The sequence below is a fragment of the Pristiophorus japonicus genome, unplaced genomic scaffold (assembly GCF_044704955.1).
Source record: "Pristiophorus japonicus isolate sPriJap1 unplaced genomic scaffold, sPriJap1.hap1 HAP1_SCAFFOLD_465, whole genome shotgun sequence".
Lineage (NCBI taxonomy): Eukaryota > Metazoa > Chordata > Chondrichthyes > Pristiophoridae > Pristiophorus > Pristiophorus japonicus.
The window spans coordinates 416,552-439,153 of NW_027254369.1; the positions used below are offsets into that span (position 1 = coordinate 416,552).

The 22,602-nt window shown below is 49.9% G+C and overlaps 1 protein-coding gene across 1 annotated transcript in view; it reads right to left on the bottom strand.

The window, feature by feature from the left end:
• arhgef18b (rho/rac guanine nucleotide exchange factor (GEF) 18b) overlaps positions 1 to 22,602 on the bottom strand; it is a 242,069-nt gene that overhangs the window by 165,951 nt on the left and 53,516 nt on the right. Inside the window, exon 2 of the mRNA XM_070873404.1 lies at positions 12,894 to 13,027. Coding sequence (XP_070729505.1) covers positions 12,894 to 13,027 — 134 coding nt within the window. The remainder of the gene's footprint in view (positions 1 to 12,893; positions 13,028 to 22,602) is intronic.

The following is a 22,602-nucleotide window of genomic DNA, read 5'->3' on the forward strand; positions in this document are numbered from 1 at the left end:
TACATTATACTGCATCTGCCATGCATTTGCCCAATCACCTAACCTGTCCAAGTCACCCTGCAGCCTCTTAGCATCCTCCTCACAGCTCACACTGCCACTCAGCTTAATGTCATCTGCAAACTTGGAGATATTACATTCAATTCCTTCATCTAAATGATTAATGTATATTGTAAATAGCTGGGGTCCCAGCACTGAGCCCTGCGACACTCCACTAGTCACTGCCTGCCATTCTGAAAAGGACCCGTTTATTCCGACTCTCTGCTTCCTGTCTGCCAACCAGTTCTCTATCCACGTCAATACATTACCCCCAATACCATGTGATTTAATTTTGCACACCAATCTCTTGTGTGGGATTCTGTCAAAAGCCTTTTGAAAGTCCAAATACACCACATCCACTGGTTCTCCCTTGTCCACTCTATTAGTTACATCCTCAAAAAATTCGAGAAGATTCGTCAAGCATGATTTCCCTTTCATAAATCCATGCTGACTTGGACCGATCCTGTCACTGCTTTCTAAATGTACTGCTATTGCATCTTTAATAATTGATTCCAACATTTTCCCCACCACCGATGTCAGGCTAACCGGTCTATAATTCCCTGTTTTCTCTCTCCCTCCTTTTTAAAAAAGTGATGTTACATCAGCTACCCTCCAGTCCATAGGAACTGATCCAGAGTCAATAGAATGTTGGAAAATGATGACCAATGCATCCAGTATTTCTAGGGCCACTTCCTTAAGTACTCTGGGATGCAGCCTATCAGGCCCTGAGGATTTATTGGCCTTCAATCCCATCAATTTCCCTTACACAATTTCCTGACTAATAAGGATTTCCTTCAGTTCCTCCTTTTCACTAGACCCTCGAACCCCTAGTATATCCGGGAATGATTAATTGTTGCAAGCTGTGTAACCTGGGGATAATTACAAATAGCTAAACTGTTGGACCACAGGAGGCCCAGAGAGGGCAGTTAAACAGGGCAAGGGGTCAGAGGTGACATGTTGGAAAAACTCCATCTGGTATGAGACATAGGAGAATGATCGTGTGACGCGAATGGGAATTCGTTAATCAGCAACTGTGCACACGGGCTTTGGGCCAATTAAACAGCATGGGGGGGGGGGGCGCCATGCACGAGGCAGGCATGCATCATTAAGTGTATAAAAGGTTGCTTGGAACTTTGTATCATTGGAGAGGCCTGTCTACAGACAACCAGCAGGCGGTCTCCCCACCGTGCAAGATAAAGACTACTTGAATCTTCGAATCCAGGCCTGATGTTGAGTGTTTATTTTAAATACTAAACTACACTTGCAACACTACGTTTAGTGATCTGTGTATCTGTGCCCCCAAATCCCTCTGTTCCTCTACCCCATTTAGACACTTATTTTCCAAAGATTATGTGGCCCCCTTATTCTTTCTACTTAAATGTATCACCTCGCACTTATCTATATTGAAATTCATTTGCCAATTACCTGCCCATTCTGCAAGTTTATTAATGTCTTGCTGTATTTTATCGCAGTCCTCATCATCATCATAGGCAGTCCCTCGAAATCGAGGAAGACTTGCATTCACTCTAAAAGTGAGTTCTCAGGAGACTGAACAGTCCAGTACGGGAATTACAGTCTCTGTCACAGGTGGGACAGACAGTCATTGAAGGAAAGAGTGGGTGGGGAGTCTGGTTTGCTGCACTCTCCTTCTGCTGTCTGCGCTTGTTTTCTGCATGCTCTCGGTGACGAGACTCGAGGTGCTCAGCACCCTCCCGGATGCTCTTCCTTCACTTAGTGAGGTCTTTGGCCAGGGATTCCCAGGTGTCGGTGGGGATGTTGCATTTTATCAAGGAGGCTTTGAGGGTGTCCTTGAAACGTTTCCTCTGCCCACCTGGGGCTCGTTTGCCGTGTAGGAGTTCCGAGTAGAGCGCTGGCTTTGGGAGTCTCGTGTCAGGCATACGGACGATGTGGGTTGCCCAATGGAGCTGGTCGAGTGTGGTCATGCTTCGATGCTGGGGATGTTGGCCTGATCACTGATGTTGGTGCGTCTATCTTCCCAGTGGATTTTCAGGATGATACTTCTCCAGCGCATTGAGGTGTCTACTGTATATGGTCCACATCTCTGAGCCATATAGGAGGGCGGGTATCACTACTGCCCTGTAGACCATAAGCTTGGTGCCAAATTTGAGGGCCTGATCTTCGAACACTCTCTTCCTCAGCAACCGAAGGCTGTGCTAGCGCACAGGAGGCAGTGTTGGACCTCGTCGTCGATATCTGCCCTTGCTGATAGTAGGCTCCCGAGCTATGGAAAATGGTCCATATTGTCCAAGGCCTCACCATGGATCTTGATGACCGGGGGGCAGTGCTGTGTGGCGGGGTCAGGTTAGTGGAGGACCTGTCTTACAGATGTTTAGTGTAAGGCCCATGCTTTCATACACCTCAGTGAAGATGTTGATAATGACTTGGAGTTCAGCCTCTGAATGTGCGCAGATGCAAGCGTTGTCTGCGTACAGTAATTCGATGACAGAGGATGGGACGGTCTTGGATCTAGCCTGGAGGCGACGAAGGTTGAACAGGTTCCCATTGGTTCGATAGTTTAGTTCCACTCCAGCGGGGAGCTTGTTGAGAGTGAGATGGAGCACTGCAGCAAGGAAGATCGAGAAGAGGGTTAGCACGATGATGCGGCCCTGCTTGACCCCGGTCCGGACGTGGATTGTGTCTGTGGTGGATCCATTGGTCAGGATCACGGCTTGCATGTCGTCGTGGAACAGGCAGAGGATGGCGACAAACTTTTAGGGGCAGCTGAAACGGAAGAGAATGTTCAATAGTCCCTCACAGTTGACAGTGTCAAGGGCCTTTGTGAGGCAAAGAAGTGCAAGGGTTGGTGCTGCTCCCTGCATTTCTCTTGTAGTTGTCGCACGGTGAAGATCATGTCCGTTGTACCCCTTAGTGGACAGAATCCGCATTGTGACTCTGGGAGGAGCTCTTCGGCCAAAGGGAGAAGACAGTTGAGGAGGATTCTTGCGATGACTTTCCCTGTGGCCAACAGCAGGGAGATTCCTCTGTAATTTCCGCAGTCGGACTTGTACCCTTTTTTGAAGATGGTCACGATTACTGCATCTCTGAGATCTCCCGGCATGCACCCCTCCTTCCAGGTAAGAGAGATGAGGTCATGCATTCGTGCCAATAGTGCTTCTCCACCATACTTTAGTGCCTCGGCGGGGATTTCATCTGCTCCCGTTGCCTTGTTGTCCTTGAGCTGACGGATGGCCTTTTCTACCTCGTGCAGGGCTGGGGTTTTGCTGAGATGGTGGTGGGTAGCATGCTGCGGGATGGAGTCGAGGACGCTCGTGTCGAAGGCAGAGTCTCGGTTAAGGAGATCTTCAAAGTGTTCCTTCCAGCAGGCCCTGACTGCCTCGGTGTCCTTGATGAATGTCTCCCCGTTCTTGGCCAACAGTGGGGTGGGGCCTTGGGTGCTTGGGCCTTAGGTGGCCTTGACTGCGCTGAAGAATCCTTACATGTCATGACTGTCGGCCAGCTGCTGGGTCTCCTGTGCTTTCTCCACCCACCATCTATTCTTTAGGTCACGGGTTTTTTGTTAGACCTCGGCCTTCAGCCATCTGCAGAGCTGCTTTGCTGCTCCCGAGTTGGGTTGCTGCTTTAAGTTCAGAAATGCCCTGCGCTTACGGTTTATTAGCTCCTGGATCTCCTGGTCGTTCTCGTCAAACCAGTCTCGGTGTTTCCTGGTTGAGTGACCGAGCATCTCTTCGCAGACACTGATTATGGAGGCCTGGAGGGCAGATCAAGCGCTGTGGGCATTCTGCATCTTGGGGTCATCGAGGGTCGCCAGGTTAGCAGTGAGGCGCTGGCTGTATAGGGCTCTCTTAGCTGGGTCTTTGAGTGTCCCAGTGTTGATTTTTCTGCGACACTGTTTCTGTTGCCGTCGTCGCTTTGGGGCTATATTGATGTTGATGATGGAGCGGATTAGGCGGTGGTCTATCCAGCAGTCGTCAGCTCCTGTCACGGCGCGGGTGATGCGCACGTCCTAGTGGTTCCTGGCTCGGACGATGATGTAGTCAAGCAGGTGCCGGTGTTTGGAGCGAGTGTGTTGCCACGATGCCTTGTACTTGTCCCTCTGGCGGAACAAGTTCTTGGTGATGACAAGGTCGTGTTCTAGGTATTTTGTCAGGAGTAGGGTACCGCTGGAGTTGGTTTTCCCTATGCCCTCTCTGCCAATCACGCCTCCCCAGAGGCCTGTGTCCTTATCGAATCGGGCATTGAAGTCGCCGAGGAGAATTAGTTTGTTGTCCGTAGGGACGTGGGACAGGGATTGTTCAAGGCTGGAGTAGAATGCCTCATTGGCCTCCTCATCTGTTGCATCGAGTGTTGGAGCGTAAGCACTGATAACGGGCTAGGGTGAGCTGGAGAGTCATGAGGTGTTCATTTATCCCGCAGCGGGAGTCTCTGAGGCGGCCGGCCAGCTTGTCCTTGATGGCGAAGCCAACTCCATGGAGGCGGCGTTCTTCTTCTAGTTTGCCTTTCCAGAAGAAGGTGTAACCTCCACCTTGTTCTTTGAGGTGGCCTTCCCCTGTCTGCCGGGTCTCACTTAGGACGGCGATGTCGACGTCGAAGCATCTGAGTTCCCGGTCAACGATGGCGGTGCGACGTTCCGGTCTGTCGCTGTTGGGTTTGTCCCTGTGGGTCCTGACGTTCCAGGTCCAGAACTTCATTTTGATGGGGTGGAAGCTGCCTGTGGTGAGTTCTTTTAATGTGGGGTGGCCACTGGACACCCGCTACCACACGGGCTTAGCAGAGCGAGGTCTTGGTCCAGTGGCACAGGGGTCCAAGCCGACCGGAGACCAGGCACTACTGTATGGGCCTAGTTGCCTATGGTGGGATGCGAGCCGTAAGCTCGGCACTGAGCAGTGCCCTTCGGTGAGATGGTGAGAGTTCCGAGGCGTGCAAAGTGGGGGTGAGAGATTTGAGGTGATGCTTCCCTCTCCCAGGCATTGGGATGGACAGAGGTCGAAAGAGGTGGGGTCACTGTTTAAACCCCCCTGACCTTAATAGTGGCTGCATGTCTTACCCCTAAAATATCTCCCTTACCCCTAAAACCCGTGCAAGGCAAGGGCAGCTACCTGGGCCCATTGCCGAGCCCCCAATCATGCCTGCTCACCTTTATCACTGAGTGTCAGACTTACCTTCCAGATCAACCTCCCTGCTGCCAGAGCCTTCCAACTGGACCTTTGCTTTTCGCTCCCCACTGGAAGTGGCCGACTCAGCTGCTTCACCCGAACCCCAGCGTCGTCCGGTGCGCCTCCGACCAGCTCCAGCCACAGGTTTGGGCCCAACCTCCTCCCTTCGCCCTCACGTTCAGGCCTTCCCCCCCTCCGGCGACGTTTGGGCCTTCTTCCCTCTGGCAACGTTCAGGCCTCCCTCCCCCTCCGGCGACGTTCGGTCCTCCATCCCTCCAGCGACGCTCGGGCCTTCCTACCTCCAGCTGCTGGTCCCGCTCAACGGCGGAGCCCCGACGAGCACGTGGTGTGCACAATGGCCGCGGCCACTCTGTCGCATCCTCCTCTATATTAACCCCACCCCCCCCCCAATTTGGTGTCATCCACACATTTTGAAATTGTACTTCCAACTCCCGAGTCCAAATCATTTATGAAAAAATCTAGGCTGACACTCCCAGTGCGGTACTGAGGGAGCGCCGCACTGTCGGAGGTGCCGTCTTTCGGATGAGACGTTAAACCGAGGCCCCGTCTGCCCTCTCAGATGGACGTAAAAGATCCCATGGCACTATTTCGAAGAAGAGCAGGGGAGTTATCCCCGGTGTCCTGGGCCAATATTTATCCCTCAATCAACATAACAAAAAACAGATTATCTGGTCATTAACATTTTGCTGTGTGTGGGAGCTTGCTGTGCACAAATTGGCTGCCGCGTTTCCCACATTACAACAGTGACTACACTCCAAAAGTGCTTCATTGGCTGTAAAGTGCTTCGACACAGCCAATGGTCGTGAAAGGCACTATCTAAATCCAAGTCTTTCTTTATTTAAATGGTGAATAACAGCGGTCCCAGCACCGATCCTTGTGGAACACCACTTCCGCCATTTGCCAATCCGAGTAACTGCCTCTAACCCCTACTCTCTTGCTTTTCTGTTTTGTAGCCAGCTTGCTATCCATTCTGCTACTTGCCCCTCCAACTCCACCTGCTTCGTCCTTTTCATGCATCGAGTATGTGGTACCTTATCGAAGGCGTTTTGGAAATCCAAATATATTACATCTACTGCGTTACATAGAAACATAGAAAATAGGTGCAGGAACAGGCCATTCGGCCCTTCGAACCTGCACCACCATTCAATATGATCATGGCTGATCATGCAACTTCAGTACCCCATTCCTGCTTTCTCTCCATACCCCTTGATCCCTTTAGCCGCAAGGGCCACATCTAACTCCTTTTTGAATAATAACGAACTGGCCTCAACAACTTTCTGTGGTAGAGAATTCCACAGGTTCACAATTCTCTGAGTGAAGAAGTTTCTCCTCATCTCGGTCCTAAATGGCTTACCCCTTATCCTTAGACTGTGACCCCTGATTCTGGACTTACCCAACATCGGGAACATTCTTCCTGCATCTAATCTGTCCAATCCAGTCAGAATTTTATATGTTTCTATGAGATCCCCTTTCATGTGATTCCAGTGAATATAAGCCTAGTCGATCTAGTCTTTCTTCATATGTCAGTCCTGCCATCCCAGGAATCAGTCTGGTGAACCTTCGCTGCACTCCCTCAATAGCAAGAATGTTCTTCCTCAGATTAGGAGACCAAAACTGTACACAATATTCAAGGTGTGGCCTCACTAAGGCCCTGTACAACTTCAGTAAGACCTCCCTGCTCCTATACTCAAATCCTCTCACTATGAAGGCCAACATGCCATTTGCCTTCTTCACTGCCTGCTGTACCTGCATGCCAACTTTCAATGACTGATATACCATGACACCCAGGTCTCGTTGCACCTCCCCTTTTCCTAATCTGTCACTATTCAGATAATATCCTGCCTTCCTGTTTTGCCACCAAAGTGGATAACCTCACATTTATCTACATTATACTGCATCTGCCATGCATTTGCCCACTCACCTAACCTGTCCAAGTCACCCTGCAGCCTCTTAGTATCTTCCTCACAGCTCACACTGCCACCTAGCTTAGTGTCATCTGCAAACTTGGAGATATTACATTTAATTCCTTCGTCTAAATCATTGATGTATATTGTAAATAGCTGGGGTCCCAGCACTGAACCTTGCGGCACCCCACTAGTCACTGCCTGCCATCCTGAAAAGGAACCATTTATTCCTACTCTTTGCTTCCTGTCTGCCAACCAGTTCTCTATCCACATCAATACATTACCCCCAATACCATGTGCTTTGATGTTGCACACTAATCTCTTGTGTGGGACCTTGTCAAAAGCCTTTTGAAAGTCCAAATACACCACATCCACTGGTTCTCCCTTGTCCACTCTACCAGTTACATCCTCAAAAAATTCCAGAAGATTTGTCGAGCATGATTTCCCTTTCATAAATCCATGCGGACTTGGACCGATCCTGTCACTGCTTTTCAAATGCGCTGCTATTACATCTTTAATAATTGATTCCAACATTTTCCCCACCACCGATGTCAGGCTAACCAGTCTATAATTCCCTGTTTTCTCTCTCCCTCCTTTTTTAAAAAGCGGGGTTACATCAGCCACCCTCCAGTCCATAGGAACTGATCCAGAGTCTATAGAATATTGGAAAATGACCACCAATGCATCCACTATTGCTCGGGCCACTTCCTTAAATACTCTGGAATACAACTATCAGGCCCTGGGGGTTTATCGGCCTTCAATCCCATCAATTTCCCTAACACAATTTCCTGACTAATAAGGATTTCCTTTAGTTCCTCCTTCTCGCTAGACTCTCGGTCCCCTAGTATTTCCGGAAGGTTATTTGTGTCTTCCTTAGTGAAGACAGAACCAAAGTATTTGTTCAATTGGTCTGCCATTTCTTTGTTCCACATTATAAATTCACCTGATTCTGACTGCAAGGGACCTACGTTTGTCTTCACTAATCTTTTTCTCTTCACATATCTATAGAAGCTTTTGCAGTCAGTTTTTATGTTTCCTGCAAGCTTACTCTCATATTCTATTTTCCCCCTTCTAGTTAGACCCTTTGTCCTCCTCTGCTGAACTCTAAATTTGTCCCAGCCCTCAGGTTTGCTGCTTTTTCTGGCCAATTTAAAGCCTCTTCCTTGGCTTTAACACTATCCTTAATTTCCCTTGTTAGCCACGATTGAGCCACCTTCCCCGTTTTATTTTTACTCCAGACAGAGATGTACAAGTGCTGAAGTTCATCCATGTGATCTTTAAATGTTGACCATTGCTTATCCACCGTCAACCATTTAAGTATCCTTTGCCAGTCTATCCTAGCCAATTCACGTCTCATACCATCGAAGTTATCTTTCCTTAAGTTCAGGACCCTAGTCTCTGAATTAACTGTATCACTCTCCATCTTAATGAAGAATTCTACCATATTATGATCACTCTTCCCCAAGGGGCCTCGCACAAGATTGCTAATTAGTCCCTTCTCATTACACATCACCCAGTCTAGGATGGCCAGCTCTCTAGTTGGTTCCTCGACATATTGGTCTCGAAAACCATCCCTAATACACTCCAGGAAATCCTCCTCCACCGTATTGCTACCAGTTTGGTTAGCCCAATCTATATGTAGATTAAAGTCACCCATGATAACTGCTGTACCTTTATTGCACACATCCCTAATTTCCTGTTTGATGCCATCTCCATATCTAGCCTTTCCGGTACTTCTTCAAAGATTTTAATAAGGTTGGTCAAGCATGCTTTCCCTTATGCCCCATAGTCCTGTGATTATTTTCTATTTTTAAGTATTTATCACTTCCCTTTTGAAAGTTACTATTACATCAGCTTCCACTGCCCTTTCTCATCATAACAACTCAGTGAGCAAAAAGACATTCCCCTCAGCTCCCCCTCCTTGCCAGTTATCTTAAATTTGTATACTCTGGGTTACTAACCCTGAGAATCTTACCACCACCCCCCCTCCGCCCCCCCCCCCACCGTCCCGTGGAATCAAGAGAGCTGGGCTTTGATGAGGCTTTTGATGGGGGTGAGGGAAAATAGCGAGGCAGAGGGGATTGAAAGAAAGACTTGCATTTATATAGCGCCTTTCACGACCACCGGATGTCGCAAAGTGCTTTACAGCCAATAAAGTACTTTTGGAGTGCAGTCACTGTTGTAATGTGGGAAACGCGGCATCCAATTTGCGCACAGCAAGCTCCCACAAACAGCAATGTGACAATGACCAGATCATCTGTTTTTGTTACGTTGATTGAGGGATAAATATCGGCCCCAGGACACCAGGGATAACTTCCCTGCTCTTCTTCGAAATAGTGCCTTGGGATCTTTTACGTTCCTCGATTTAACATCTCAACCGAAAGGCGGCATCTCCGACAGTGCGGCGCTCTCTCAGCACTGCACTGAGACTATCAGCCTAGATTTTTGTGCTCAAGTCTCTGGAGTGGGACTTGAACCCACAGCCTTCTGACTCAGAAGCGAGAGAGCTGCCCACTGAGCCACAGCTGGCACTGTCAGGTAGAGCAAACAGTGGGCATGATAAAATCAAATTACTGACAGTAATGTATACATAGAGATATATCGCTTTGATCAGCTCTGCTGGGCAGGGCCACATTGTCCGCAAGCCAGACACGAGACTCCCAAAGCAAGCGCTCTACTCGGAGCTCCTTCACGGCAAACGAGCCAAAGGTGGGCAGAGGAAACGTTACAAGGACACCCTCAAAGCCTCTTTGATAAAGTGCAACACCCACGCCAACACCTGGGAGTCCCTGGCCAAAGACCGCCCTAAGTGGAGGAAGTGCATCCGGGGAGGGCGCTGAGCACCTCGAGTCTCGTCGCCGAGGGCGTGCAGAAATCAAGCGCAGGCAGCGGAAGGAGCGTGCGGCAAACCAGTCCCACCCTCCCTTTCCTCCAACCACTGTCTGTCCCACCTGTGACAGGGACTGTGCCTCTCGTATTGGACTGTTCAGCCACCTCAGGACTCATGTTAAGAGTGGAAGCAAGCCTTCCTCGATTCCGAGGGACTGCCGATGATGATGGTGATGATATCGCTGCTCTTCTTTGAATAGTCGCTGGGGGTGTTTGAATCTCCACATGAACCGACAGAACAGGCAGGTGTAACGTTTCGTCGGTAGGATGGGAGGAACTCGTGATTTCAGCTCGCCGACAAACATCTTTACCCCTCCCCCAGCTGACCCCAGTCTCAGAACGATGTACAATCTAATACTTGTATAAAACATATGTGGTCCATTTACAGTGTGTCAGAGTAAAAAGAGCATCTGTATTTCATTTGTGATCAATCCCGTGCCGAACCTCAGTGTTAGACGCAGGAAACAGTAATGACGGCAAAAACAGCCCACGGGTAAAGGGACACCTTCTTTCCATCTTTCTTTGAATTTAACGCTTAAAAAAAATATATATATATGCATACATAAATACATTTCTTTTCTCTTGTTGAAAAGTGCCTTTTTTTTGTGCAGAGTTAAATAAATCTGGACACAAAAAAATAAATAATCTCTCCAGTTCTGTTCCTGGTCTGGCTCGGTTCCCGGGCAGTACTGGGGCTGTTTCTCAACACACCGTGTATTTTGGCCGCTCTCACAGCCTTTTCCTTTCCATAACATTTCTCCAGATGGAAATGCGGATGGTTCCTTGGACAGCGGCCCGGGTGCAACAGCCTCAGACTGAGCAGCGCTCCCAGAGTCGTGTCCGCCACAGACCAGCCCTCTCCTTGCAAATAGGAAGACTCCCGCGGCACAGGAACAGGAGGAGGCCATTCGGGCCCCCGAGCCCATCCTGCCATGCGTTTGGATCACGGACGATCCGTGTCTTATCTCCACTTACCCGTCGCGCATTGTGACATCACCCCTTGAATGTCCCAGAGCGCAAAAACCTCCTACAGCATCATCATAGGCAGTCCCTCGAAATCGAGGAAGACTTGCTCCCGCCTTAAAAATGAGCCCTTAGGTGGCTGAACAGTCCAATACGGGAATTACAGTCTCTGTCACAGGTGGGACAGACAGTGGTTGAGGGAAAGGGTGGGTGGGGAGTCTGGTTTGCTGCACGCTCCTTCCGCTGCCTGCGCTTGTTTTCTGCATGCTCTCGGCGACGAGACTCGAGGTGCTCAGCGCCCTCCCGGATGCACTTCCTCCACTTAGGGCGGTCTTTGGCCAGCGACTCCCAGGTGTCGGTGGGAATGTTGCGCTTTTTCAAGGAGGCTTTGAGGGTGTCCTTGAAATGTTTTCTCTGCCCACCTTGGGCTCGCCTGCTGTGTAGGAGTTCCGAGAAGAGCACTTGCTTTGGGAGTCTCGTGTCAGGCATGTGAACAAAGTGGCCCACCCAGCGGAGCTGGTCGAGTGTGGTCAGTGTTGCAATGCTGGGGATGTTGGCCTCCTTCATTACAATAGTGACTACCCTTCAAAAGTACTTCATTGTCTGTAAAGCGCTTTGGGACGTCCGGTGGTCGTGAAAGTCTTCCTTTTTTCTTTCTTTCAGTGTCAGCCAATGGCTCAGTGGGCAGCACTCTCGCCTCTGAATCAGAAGGTTGTGGGTTCAAGTCCCACTCCAGGGACTTGAGCACAAAAATCTAGGCTGACACTCCCAGTGCAGTGCTGAGGGAGTGCTGCACTGTCGGTGGAGCCGTCTTTTGGATGAGACATTAATTCGAGGCCCCGCCTGCTCTCTCAGGTGGACGTAAAAGATCCCACGGCACTATTTCGAAGAAGAGCAGGGAGTTATCCCTGGTGCCCTGGGGCAATATTTATCCCTCAACCAACATCACTAAAAAAGATTATATGGTCATTATCACATTGCTGTTTGTGGGAGCTTGCTGTGCGCAAATTGGCTGCGGCGTTTCCCACATTACAACAGTGACTACACTTCAAAAGTAAAGTGCTTTGGGAAGACCTGAGGTCGTGAAAGGCGCTATATAAATGCAAGTTCTGTCTTTCTTTACAACAACAACATCTTGTATTTACATAGCGCCTTTAATGTAGTAAAACGTCCCAAGGCGCTTCATGGGAATGTTTTAAGACAAAGATTTGACACCGAGCCATTTAAGGCAATATTAAGGCAGATGTTCAAAAGTTTGGTCAAAGAGGTAAGTTTTAAGGAGCATCGTGAAGGAGGAAAGAGAGGGAGAGAGGCGGAGAGGTTGAGGCAGGGAGTTCCAGAGCTTGGGGCCCAGGCAACAGAAGGCACGGCCACCAATGGTTGAATGATTATAATCAGGGATGCTCAGGAGGGCAGAATTAGAGGAGCGCAGAGATCTCGGGGGGGTTGTGGGGCTGAAGGAGATTACAGAGACAGGGAGAGGCGAGGCCAGAGAGGGATTTGAAAACGAGGATGAGAATTTTGAAATGGAAGTGTTGCTGGACCGGGAGCCAGTGTAGGTCAGCGAGCACAGGGGGTGATGGGTGAGCAGGACTTGGTGCGAGTTAGGGCATGGGCAGTCGAGTATTGGATCACCTCCAGTTTACGTCGGATAGAATGTGGGAGGCCAGCCAGGAGTGCGTTGGAATAGCCAAGTTTAGAGGTAACAAAGGCATGGATGAGGGTTTCAGCAGCAGATGAGCTGAGGCAAGGGCGCTGACGGGCGATGTCACGGAGGTGAAAATGGCCGGTCTTAGTTATTCCGCGGCTATATGGTCGGAAGCTCATTTCAGGGTCAAATATGACACCAACCTCGGCAAACATTTGTTTTAGCACATGAAGACTTTTGCAGAATGTCTAACCACTCTGGGTGGCTGTACAGTTGAATTACTCGGGCGATACTTGCCTTGCCCGCAGCCATCCTGTTGAAGTACATCTCCTCCACCTCACTGAGCGAGTTTGAGCGGATGTCAGCATTTACACAAGCTGCGGGCGATCCCTCCGGGGGTAAGGAAAACTCGTGTGGGCATTGCTTGCATTCTGCGGAAAGGGAATTCAACAAAAAAAAGTATAAATGAACCCAAATAAAATATTTGCATTTACAGGAGACGAGGAGAATGTATTTACGCAGCGAGTTGCGATGATCTGGAACGCGCTGCCTGAGAGGGGGCAGTGGAAGTAAATTCAACAGCAGCTTTCGAAAGGGGAATTGGATCTATACTTGAAAGGATTTGCAGGGCTCTGGGGGTAAAGAGCAGGGAAGAGGACTTAATTGGACAGCTCTTTCAAAGGGCTGGCACAGGCACGATGGGCCGAATGGCCTCCTTCTGTACTGTACGATTCTATACCCTTATCGCAGCATCTAGATGCCTCATGTGACAAGTCCAGCCAGTAGCGTGTTCTCCCTGGGCGGGCAATGCCAGGTTGTCCCCTCCCCCGTTGTGTTGGAATAGATAGACCCCCCCCCCCATTCCAGCACATCGATACTTCTCCCTGTCACCATTGACGGGGGAGACTAGAACTAGAACTAGAGATCATGATCTTAGAATAAGAGGCCGCCCATTTAAAACTGAGATGAGGAGGAATTTCTTCTCTCAAAGGGTTGTAAATCTGTGGAATTCGTTGCCTCAGAGAGCTGTGGAAGCTGGGACAATGAATAAATTTAAGGCAGAGATAGACAGTTTCTTAACCGATAAGAGAATAAGGGGTTATGGGGAGCGGGCAGGGAAGTGGAGCTGAGTCCATGATCGGATCAGCCATGATCGTATTGAATGGCGGAGCAGGCTCGAGGGGCCGTATGGCCTACTCCTGTTCCTATTTCTTATGTTCTTATGTTCAATGCCGCTAGGAGGAAGGAAGCCCAAGATGGCGGAGAACCATCGACATTTACAGCACGGAAGGAGGCCATTCGGCCCATCGTGTCCGTGCCGGCCGACAAAGAGCTATCCAGTCTAATCCCACTTTCCAGCTCTTGGTCCATAGCCCTGTAGGTTACGGCACTTCAGGTGCACATCCAAGTATTTTTTAAATGTGGTGAGGGTTTCTGCCTCTACCACCCTTTCAGGCCGTGAGTTCCAGACCCCCACACCACCCTCTGGGTGAAGAAATTTACCCTCAAATCCCCTCTAAACCTCCTACCAATTACTTTAAAGCTATGCCCCCTGGTTGTTGACCTCGCTACTGAGGGAAATAGGTCCGCCCTATCCACTCTGTCTTGGCCCCTCATCATTTTGCCAATGTCAAACTAATCTCACTGCCTGTTCCCACCCTCTGAATGTGAAGTCGATGTTTTTTTTTCCAAGACAGTACCCAATCTATCTATTAGCTTATATGTACAAATGGAGATTAAGTTGTCACAATTCAGATGCAGCAACTCAAAGGCTCAAATACGTACAAAAGCAGACCTCTCGTGCTGCTTTCTTCCGACCAGGAGCTAGAAATTCACAAGGGATCGTCCAATCGTCAAGATTTCTCTCATGCAACAGCACTTCAGGGGGCGATTTTTAGCCTTACTCACTCGGCACAAAGCTGGCGGGCGGGCAGTTAAAATCGTCCCGGCTCTCACCTGTCTGAAAGCCGGCATGATTGCAACGTCTGCCATTTTAACCCGCGCCCCTGAGCGGGCAGCAAGGACACCTGCCCGGAGACAACGGGTGGGTCCTTCTTTACATGTGTATGCTGCCACCTGATGACATCATTGAGACAACAACTGTAATTTTAACTTGGGCCTGAGCGAGGAATCCGCCTGGAGTTAAAATCAGGGTCAAACGACCCCCCCAACTGACCTCAATGCTGATTTACATTGACCCTGTGTTCTTAAAGAGACAGAGCCGCTTAAATACTGAGACGCAGAACAATTAATTTGGTGCTGTAGAGCAGTACAGCACAGAAGGAGGCCATTCGGCCCATCGAGTCGACACTGCCTCTGTCGAAGAGCGATCCTCTCACCCTCCCCCCCCCACCCCGCTCTTTCCCCATGCCCCTGCAATTTTTTCTCCTTTAAGAATTTATCCAATTCCCTGTTGAAGGCTACGATTGAATCTGTATCCACCGCCCTATCAAGCAGCGCGTTCCAAATCCTAACTGCTCGTTGCGTAAAAAAGGTTTTCCCTCATGTCGTCTCTGGTTCTTTGGCCAATCGCCTTAAACCTTTGCCCCCGAGTTATCGACCCTTCAGCCACAGGAAAAAGTTTGTCTTTATTTACTCAATCTAAACCGTTCGTGATTTTGAACACCTTACAACACTCCTCCTGCTATTAAAATAACACATTCTCACACTTACAGTGCACAATGCGACGGAAGATCAGTTTGCATTTCTATGATTTACACAAACAGCAATGTGATAATGACCAGATCATCTGTTTTTAGTGACGTTGATTGAGGGATAAATATTGGCCCCAGGACACCGGGGATAACTCCCCTGCTCTTCTTTGAAATAGTGCCATGGGATCTTTTACATCCACCTGAGAGAACAGACGGAACCTCGGTATAAAGTCACCTCCGACAGAGCAGCACTCTCTCAGCACTGCACTGGAGTGTCAGCCTAGATTTATGTCCTCAAGTCCCTGGAGTGGGACTTTAACCCACGACCTTCTGACTCAGAGGCGAGAGTGCTGCCCACTGACACAGAGGGCAACACCCTTCCTGGGGGGTCTTAGCATAATTTTAAAAGAAATCAAATGTTTTTAAGCCGAATTGCCACAAAACTTTCACATTCTTTGAGTTCCATTTCTGTTTTTTTTCTTTGGCTAGTTTATCTCTGTTTAATTGTTGAAGAGAAAGTTGAGAAATCTGTCCTGAAAGATCTAACGAGCCAACAGGGATTGAATAGATACCGACAATTAGATATAGCACCCTGTCACTGACTGTATCTGTACTGATGTTAATCCAGCTCCCTCACACTGTCACTCAGTAACCCCTCTCCCCCAGCACCTGTGTTACTGACTGTATCTCTACTGATGTTAATCTAGCTCCCTCACACTGTCACTCAGTAACCCCTCTCCCCCAGCACCCTGCGTTACTGACTGTATCTCTACTGATGTTAATCCAGCTCCCTCACACTGTCACTCAGTAAACCCTCTCCCCCAGCGCCCTGCGTCACTGACTCTACTGATCTAGCCATTCGAAATACACTGCTGTAAAGTGGAACATTATGTTTACTGGTTTTATTATTGAAATACTGAGGTGAAGGGCAAAAGCACAGAGAATAGAGCAGCACCAGGAAAGTGGAGGAGATGAGCTAATTCTACTCAGGGCTGTAGTAGCTGTGGGGACCCCGACCCTGCCAGAAACCACCAGTGGCAGGTCCGGGCCATGGGGCGAGCGGAGGTGAGCGGCCTGGGAGCAGTATGGATGTCATGTATGTACATGCTGTTTATAACCACCAGGTGGTGTCATTGCTGGAGGCCACTGAGCAGCACGCCCATGGTGCTGCTCTGGTATAAAAGGCCAGCCGTTTTGTGAGTCAGGCACTTTGGGCCTAAATAAAGCAGAAGCGAGGTTGTACCTTGCTCAGTTAAACAGTACTCAGTTTGAACCTTTATTGTACACATAACAGTTTAGGCCACTTCAGGGAGCAGTGCGAGCTGGTGCAGGAGGGCGACGGCTTGGAGAAGGGCGACCGGATTGGAAGTCACCAAAATCCAGGTCGCTGATTGGAGCGTGGGTCGGCACTGCAGGAGCGGCGAGGTCAGCGAGCGATCGTGGAGGGACGCGATCAAGGCCCAGGAGAGGCGTGAGTTTGGGGCCCAGCAAAGGCGAGGGCCCGGGGGCAGCACGGGCCCAGCCCACACTGCGATATGTGTGCGCACTGGGTCCGTGCAGCAGAGCAGGTCTCCAGTCGTCCTGGTTAACCCTTGCCACTGGACCAAGGCCTAGCTCTGCCAAGCCCCGTGTGGTGGCTGGTGTGCAACGGCCACCCCACGTTAAAAAAAGCCACCCACAGGCATCTTCCACCCCTTCAACATGTAGTCCGCGACCTGGAATATTCGGTCCTTCATTGAAACACCTGTGAACTCATCCCGTTTTGGTGTGGAAGCAAGTCATCCTCGATACGCGGACCGCCTAAGAAGGAGTACGGGCTGGCTGGCACCAATGCAAGGGTTTAAAAGCTTTGGGGTTTTTTTTGGACACGAAGAGATATTGGGATCGGGCAGGAAAGTGGAGTTGAGGTCGAAGATCAGCCATGATCTTATTGAATGGCGGAGCCGGCTCGAGGGGCCGAAAGGTCGACTCCTGCTCCTAATTCTTCTGTTTTTAAAGGAGGAAGAGAAGACTTGGGGTGAGGAGTTCCACAGGTTTCAGGTTCTGATGTAGAGTTGGAGAAGACACGATGGGTCTTGATTTCACCATGGTGATGTGTTTGCTTTAAAGTATTTTGGGGATTCCTATTGGAAGAGTCTTGTAAAGAATTTAAAGCACTACTCTTTACAAATTTAGATTTTCAGCAAATGGCAAAGTCATTGCATTGGAGGAAGTCTGCCCGACACGTGAAACAGCCAGATGTCTTTGCGGTTTGTAGCTGTGCCATGTGTGTGTGTGTGTGTCTGTGTGCACGTGTCTGTGTTTGTGTGCGTATGCGCTGCGAATATGTGTACCCACACCCAACTAGCCCTTAGATAAATGTGTTTTTACAACTTCTGCACTGTCGGAGGGGCGGGGTACTGAGGGAGTGCCACACTGTTGGAGGGGCGATACTGAGGGAGCGCCACACTGTTGGAGGGGTGGTACTGAGGGAGCGCCGCACTGTCGGAGGGGCGGGGTACTGAGGGAGCGCCGCACTGTCGGAGGGGCGATACTGAGGGAGCGCCGCACTGTCGGAGGGGCGGTACTGAGGGAGCGCCGCACTGTCGGAGGGGCAGTACTGAGGGAGCGCCGCACTGTCGGAGGGGCGGTACTGAGGGAGCGCCGCACTGTCGGAGGGGCGGTACTGAGGGAGCGCCGCACTGTCGAAGAGGCGGTACTGAGGGAGCGCCGCACTGTCGGAGGGGCAGTACTGAGGGAGCGCCACACTGTCGGAGAGGCGGTACTCAGGGAGCGCCGCACTGTTGGAGGGGCGGTACTGAGGGAGTGCCGCACTGTCGGAGGTACTGTTTTTCGGATGAGACGTTAAACTGAGGCCTCGTCTGTCCTCTCAGATGCACGCAAACATTGCCATGCCGTTATTTCGAAGAAAAGCAGGGGAGTTCTCCCCGGTGACCTGGCCAATATTTATCTCATTGCTGTTTGTGGAACCTTAATGCTAAATAACAAGCGGTCCACTTGCAGGTTTCAGCTCTAGCTCGCCACTCTCGACTCACTACTTTTCTGATAAGATCAGCAAGTAGAAGAAAGTGCCATTCTTAGATTTCAGGGATGTCAGTTGTGGCTCAGTGGGCAGCACCCTCATCACTGACTCAGAAGGTTGTGGGTTCGAGTCCCACTCCAGGGACTTGAGCACAAAATCCAGGCTGACACTCCCAATGCAGTGCTGAGGGAGTGCTGCACTGTCTGAGGTGCTGTCTTTTAGATGAGACATTAAACCGAGGCCCCGTCTGCTCTCTCAGGTGGATGTAAAAGATCCCAGGGCACTATTTCGAAGAAGAGCAGGGGAGTTATCCCCGGTGTCCTGGGGTCAATATTTATCCCTCAATCAACATAACAAAAACAGATTATCTGGTCCTTATCACATTGCTGTTTGTGGGAGCTTGCTGTGCATAAATTGGCTGCTGCATTTCCCACATTACAACAGTGACTACACTTCAAAAAGTACTTCATTGGCTGTAAAGTGCTTTGAGAGTGGTAGCGAAAGGCGCTATATAAATCCAAGTCATTCTTTCTTGTTTCTTTATGGACAACTACAGTCATGAAGACAGACTTGAAATACTCGAACAATTTTCCCTGAAGCAGAGAAGATTAAGTGGAGATTTATTGCAGGTTTTTTTACATGGTCAAGGATTTTGATCGAGCAAATAGTGAAAGACCCTTGGTTGGGGATTCAGTGACAAGGGGTCATCAGTTTAAAATTGTCACTAAGGAGCAAGGAGAGGGGTGAGTAGAAATATCATTACACAGCGGCTTGTTGGAGCATGCAAATTTCCTGGGAGGACACATGTACCAACGTTAACGTCCTCGATCAGGCCAACATCCCTAGCATTGAAGCACTGACCACACTCGACCAACTCCGCTGGGCAGGTCACATAGTTCGTGATATGTCCTTACTATGGAGTATAAATGCACACAAGGTCCATACTTGAGAGAAGGTCGCTCTGTGACCAGTTGCCTTTATTACCAAGACCTCAAGTGATGAAGGTGGGTGGAGCTTCCCCTTTTATACCTGAAAGTCCAGGTTAGGAGTGTCTCCCACAAGTTTGCCCCTTGTGGTCAATGTTCTCAAGGTGTACACCTTAGGTCAGCTTATACATGGGTTACAATGATAGTTGAATACATGACATCACCTCCCCCCAAAGTCTTATTGGGATCACAGGTTAAGTCTCTCTGGTGGTTTACGCTCCCTCGCAGAGCGCCTGAGTTGGGGCTCCGGTTGTTGGGCGCTGCCCTGAGTGTCTGCTGTTTGCGGTGCCTCAGGCCTGTCCGGACTGCCCACTTGTGGAGTGGCTCTCCTCCACTTGGTTCCGGTGTTCGGTCACCTGTGGTGGAGTAACCTCTACGTCGTGTTCTCCCTCTGCTTCTTCTATGGGGTTGCTGAACCTCCTTTGAGTTTGATCCATGTGTTTGTGGCAGATTTGTCCATTGGTAAGTTTAACTACCAAAACCCTATTCCCCTCTTTGACAATCACAGTGCCTGCAAGCCATTTGGGCCCTGCAGCATAATTAAGGACAAAAACAGGGTCATTGACATCAATACATCACGCCCTCGCATTCCTGTCATGGTAGTCACATTGTGACTGACGCCTGTTCTCAACAATTTCTTTCATAGTAGGGTGTATAAGGGATAACCTGGTTTTGAGTGTCCTTTTCAATAGCAGCTCTGCGGGTGGAACCCCTGTGAGCTTGTGTGGTCGGGATCTATTGGCCAACAGGAGGCGTGATAAGTGGCTTTGTAGGGAACCCCCTTGGATTCGGAGCATCCCCTGTTTGATTATCTGCACTGCTCGTTCCGCCTGGTCGTTTGAGGCCGGCTTGAACGGTGCCATTCTGACATGGTTGATTCCATAGCCTGCCATGAAGTCCTGGAATTCAGTGCTTGTGAAGCACGGGCCATTGTCGCTGACCAAGACATCCGGTAGACCATGGGCGGCAAACATTGCCCGTAGACGTTCTTGATTCAAGCGGATGTGCTTGAATTTAAAATGGCACACTCAATCCATTTGGAGTAGGCGTCTACTACAACCAAAAACATTTTTCCCATGAAAGGACCTGCGTAGTCCACATGGATGCGTGACCATGGCTTGGCGGGCCAGGACCAGGGCCTAAGGGGGGCTTCCCTGGGTGCGTTGCCCAGCTGAGCACACGTGTTGCACCTGCGAACACAAAGTTCCAGGTCTGCATCTATCCCTGGCCACCAAACGTGTGACCTAGCAATTGCCTTCATCATGACAATGCCCGGGTGCTCATTGTGGAGTTCTCTGATAAACACCTCTCCGCCCATGTGGGGCATGACTACTCGGTTTCCCCACAGTAGGCAATCGGCCTGAATCGAGAGTTCATCCTTGCGCCTATGAAACGGTTTAAATTCCTCAGGGCATGCCCTGTACGTGGCTGAAGTCCCCATTCAGGACACATTTCTTAACTAAAGACAGTAGCGGGTCTTTATTTGTCTAGACTTTAATCTGACGGGCTGTCACAGGTGAGCCTTCGCTTTCGAAAGCTTCAACAGCCATGACCATCTCAGCAGCATGCTCAGTTGCCCCCTCAGTGGTGGCTAGTGGGAGCCTGCTGAGTGCATCGGCACAGTTTTCAGTGCCCAGTCTGTGCCGAATTGTATAGTCATAGGCGGCTAACATGAGTGCCCACCTCTGTATGCGGGCCGATGCATTCGCATTTATGGCCTTGTTGTCGGCCAAAAGGGACATTAGGGGTTTGTGATCTGTCTCCAGTTCAAATTTCCTGCCAAACACATACTGGTGCATTTTTTTTACTGCATATACACATGCTAGCGTTTCCTTTTCTACCATCCCGTAGCCCCTTTCTGCCTGGGACAGACTTCTGGAGGCATAAGCTCCCGGCTGTAACTGACCATTGGCATTCACATGCTGCAACACATACCCGACCCCATAGGACGACGCATCGCACGTTAAAACAAGTTTCTTACATGGGTCATACAACGGTAACAGTTTGTTGGAGCACAACAAATTGCGTGCTCTATCAAAAGCCCTTTCCTGGCTGTCCCCCCAGACACAATCACAACCTTTGTGTAGGAGCACGTGTAGCGGCTCTAACAGCATGCTCAATTTGGGAAGAAAGTTACCAAAATAGTTCAGGAGCCCCAGGAACGAATGCAGCTCCGTCGTGTTACGGGGTCTGGGTGCTCTCTGGATCGCTTCCGATTTGGACGCAGTAGATCTGATCCCATCTGCTGCTACCCTCCTCCCCAGGAATTCTACCTCTGGAGCTAAGAAGATGCACTTCGCCTTTTTCAGTCGCAGCCCTACCCGGTCCAGTCTGTGTAGCACCTCCTCCAAGTTGTGGAGGTGTTCTTCAGTATCGCGACCCGTGATGAGGATGTCGTCTTGAAAAACCACCGTCCTTGGAATCAACTTGAGGAGACTTTCGATATTTAGTTGAAAGATCGCGGCAGCTGAACAAATCCCGAACGGACATCTGTTATACTCAAATAACCCCTTGTGTGTCGTGATGGTGGTCAGCTTCTTCGACTCACTCGCCAGCTCCTGGGTCATGTAAGCTGAGGTCAGGTCCAATTTTGAAAAAAGTTTGCCACCGGATAGCGTCGCAAAGAGGTGCTCCGCTTTCGGTAGAGGGTACTGGTCTTGGAGTGACACCCGATTGATGGTGGCCTTGTAATCGCCACACATCCTGACCGACCCATCCGCCTTGAGCACCGGCACAATCGGGCTCGCCCAGTCACTGAATTCGACTGGCGAGATGATGCCTTCCCTCAGCAGGCGGTCCAATTCGCATTCTATCTTTTCCCGCATCACGTACGGCACCGCTCTGGCCTTGTGGTGTACTGGCCTGGCGTCCGGGTTTATGTAAATCACTACCTTGGCCCCCATGAAAGTGCCAATGCCGGGTTGAAATAATGAGTCAAATTTGTCCAGGACCTGTGAGCATGATACTCGCTCCACAGAAGAAATTGCATTGACATCGCCCCATTTCCAGTTCATGACAGCAAGCCAACTTCTCCCCAGTAGTGTGGGACCGTCCCCCGGGACAATCCAGAGTGGCAACCTGTTCTCCGAATCGTTGTGGGTCACAACTACCGTGGCGCTGCCTAGCACCGGAATGACCTCCTTTGTATATGTCCGTTGCTGTGCGTCAATCGGCAATAATTTTGGCCTCCTGGCCTTGGATACCCACAATCTTTTGAACTGTTTGATACTCATCAGGGACTGGCTGGCTCCCGTGTCCAGCTCCATTAATACTGGGATGCCATTGAGGAGCACTTTCATCATTATCGGTGGCATCCTGGTATTTGAACTGTATATGTGCTCCAC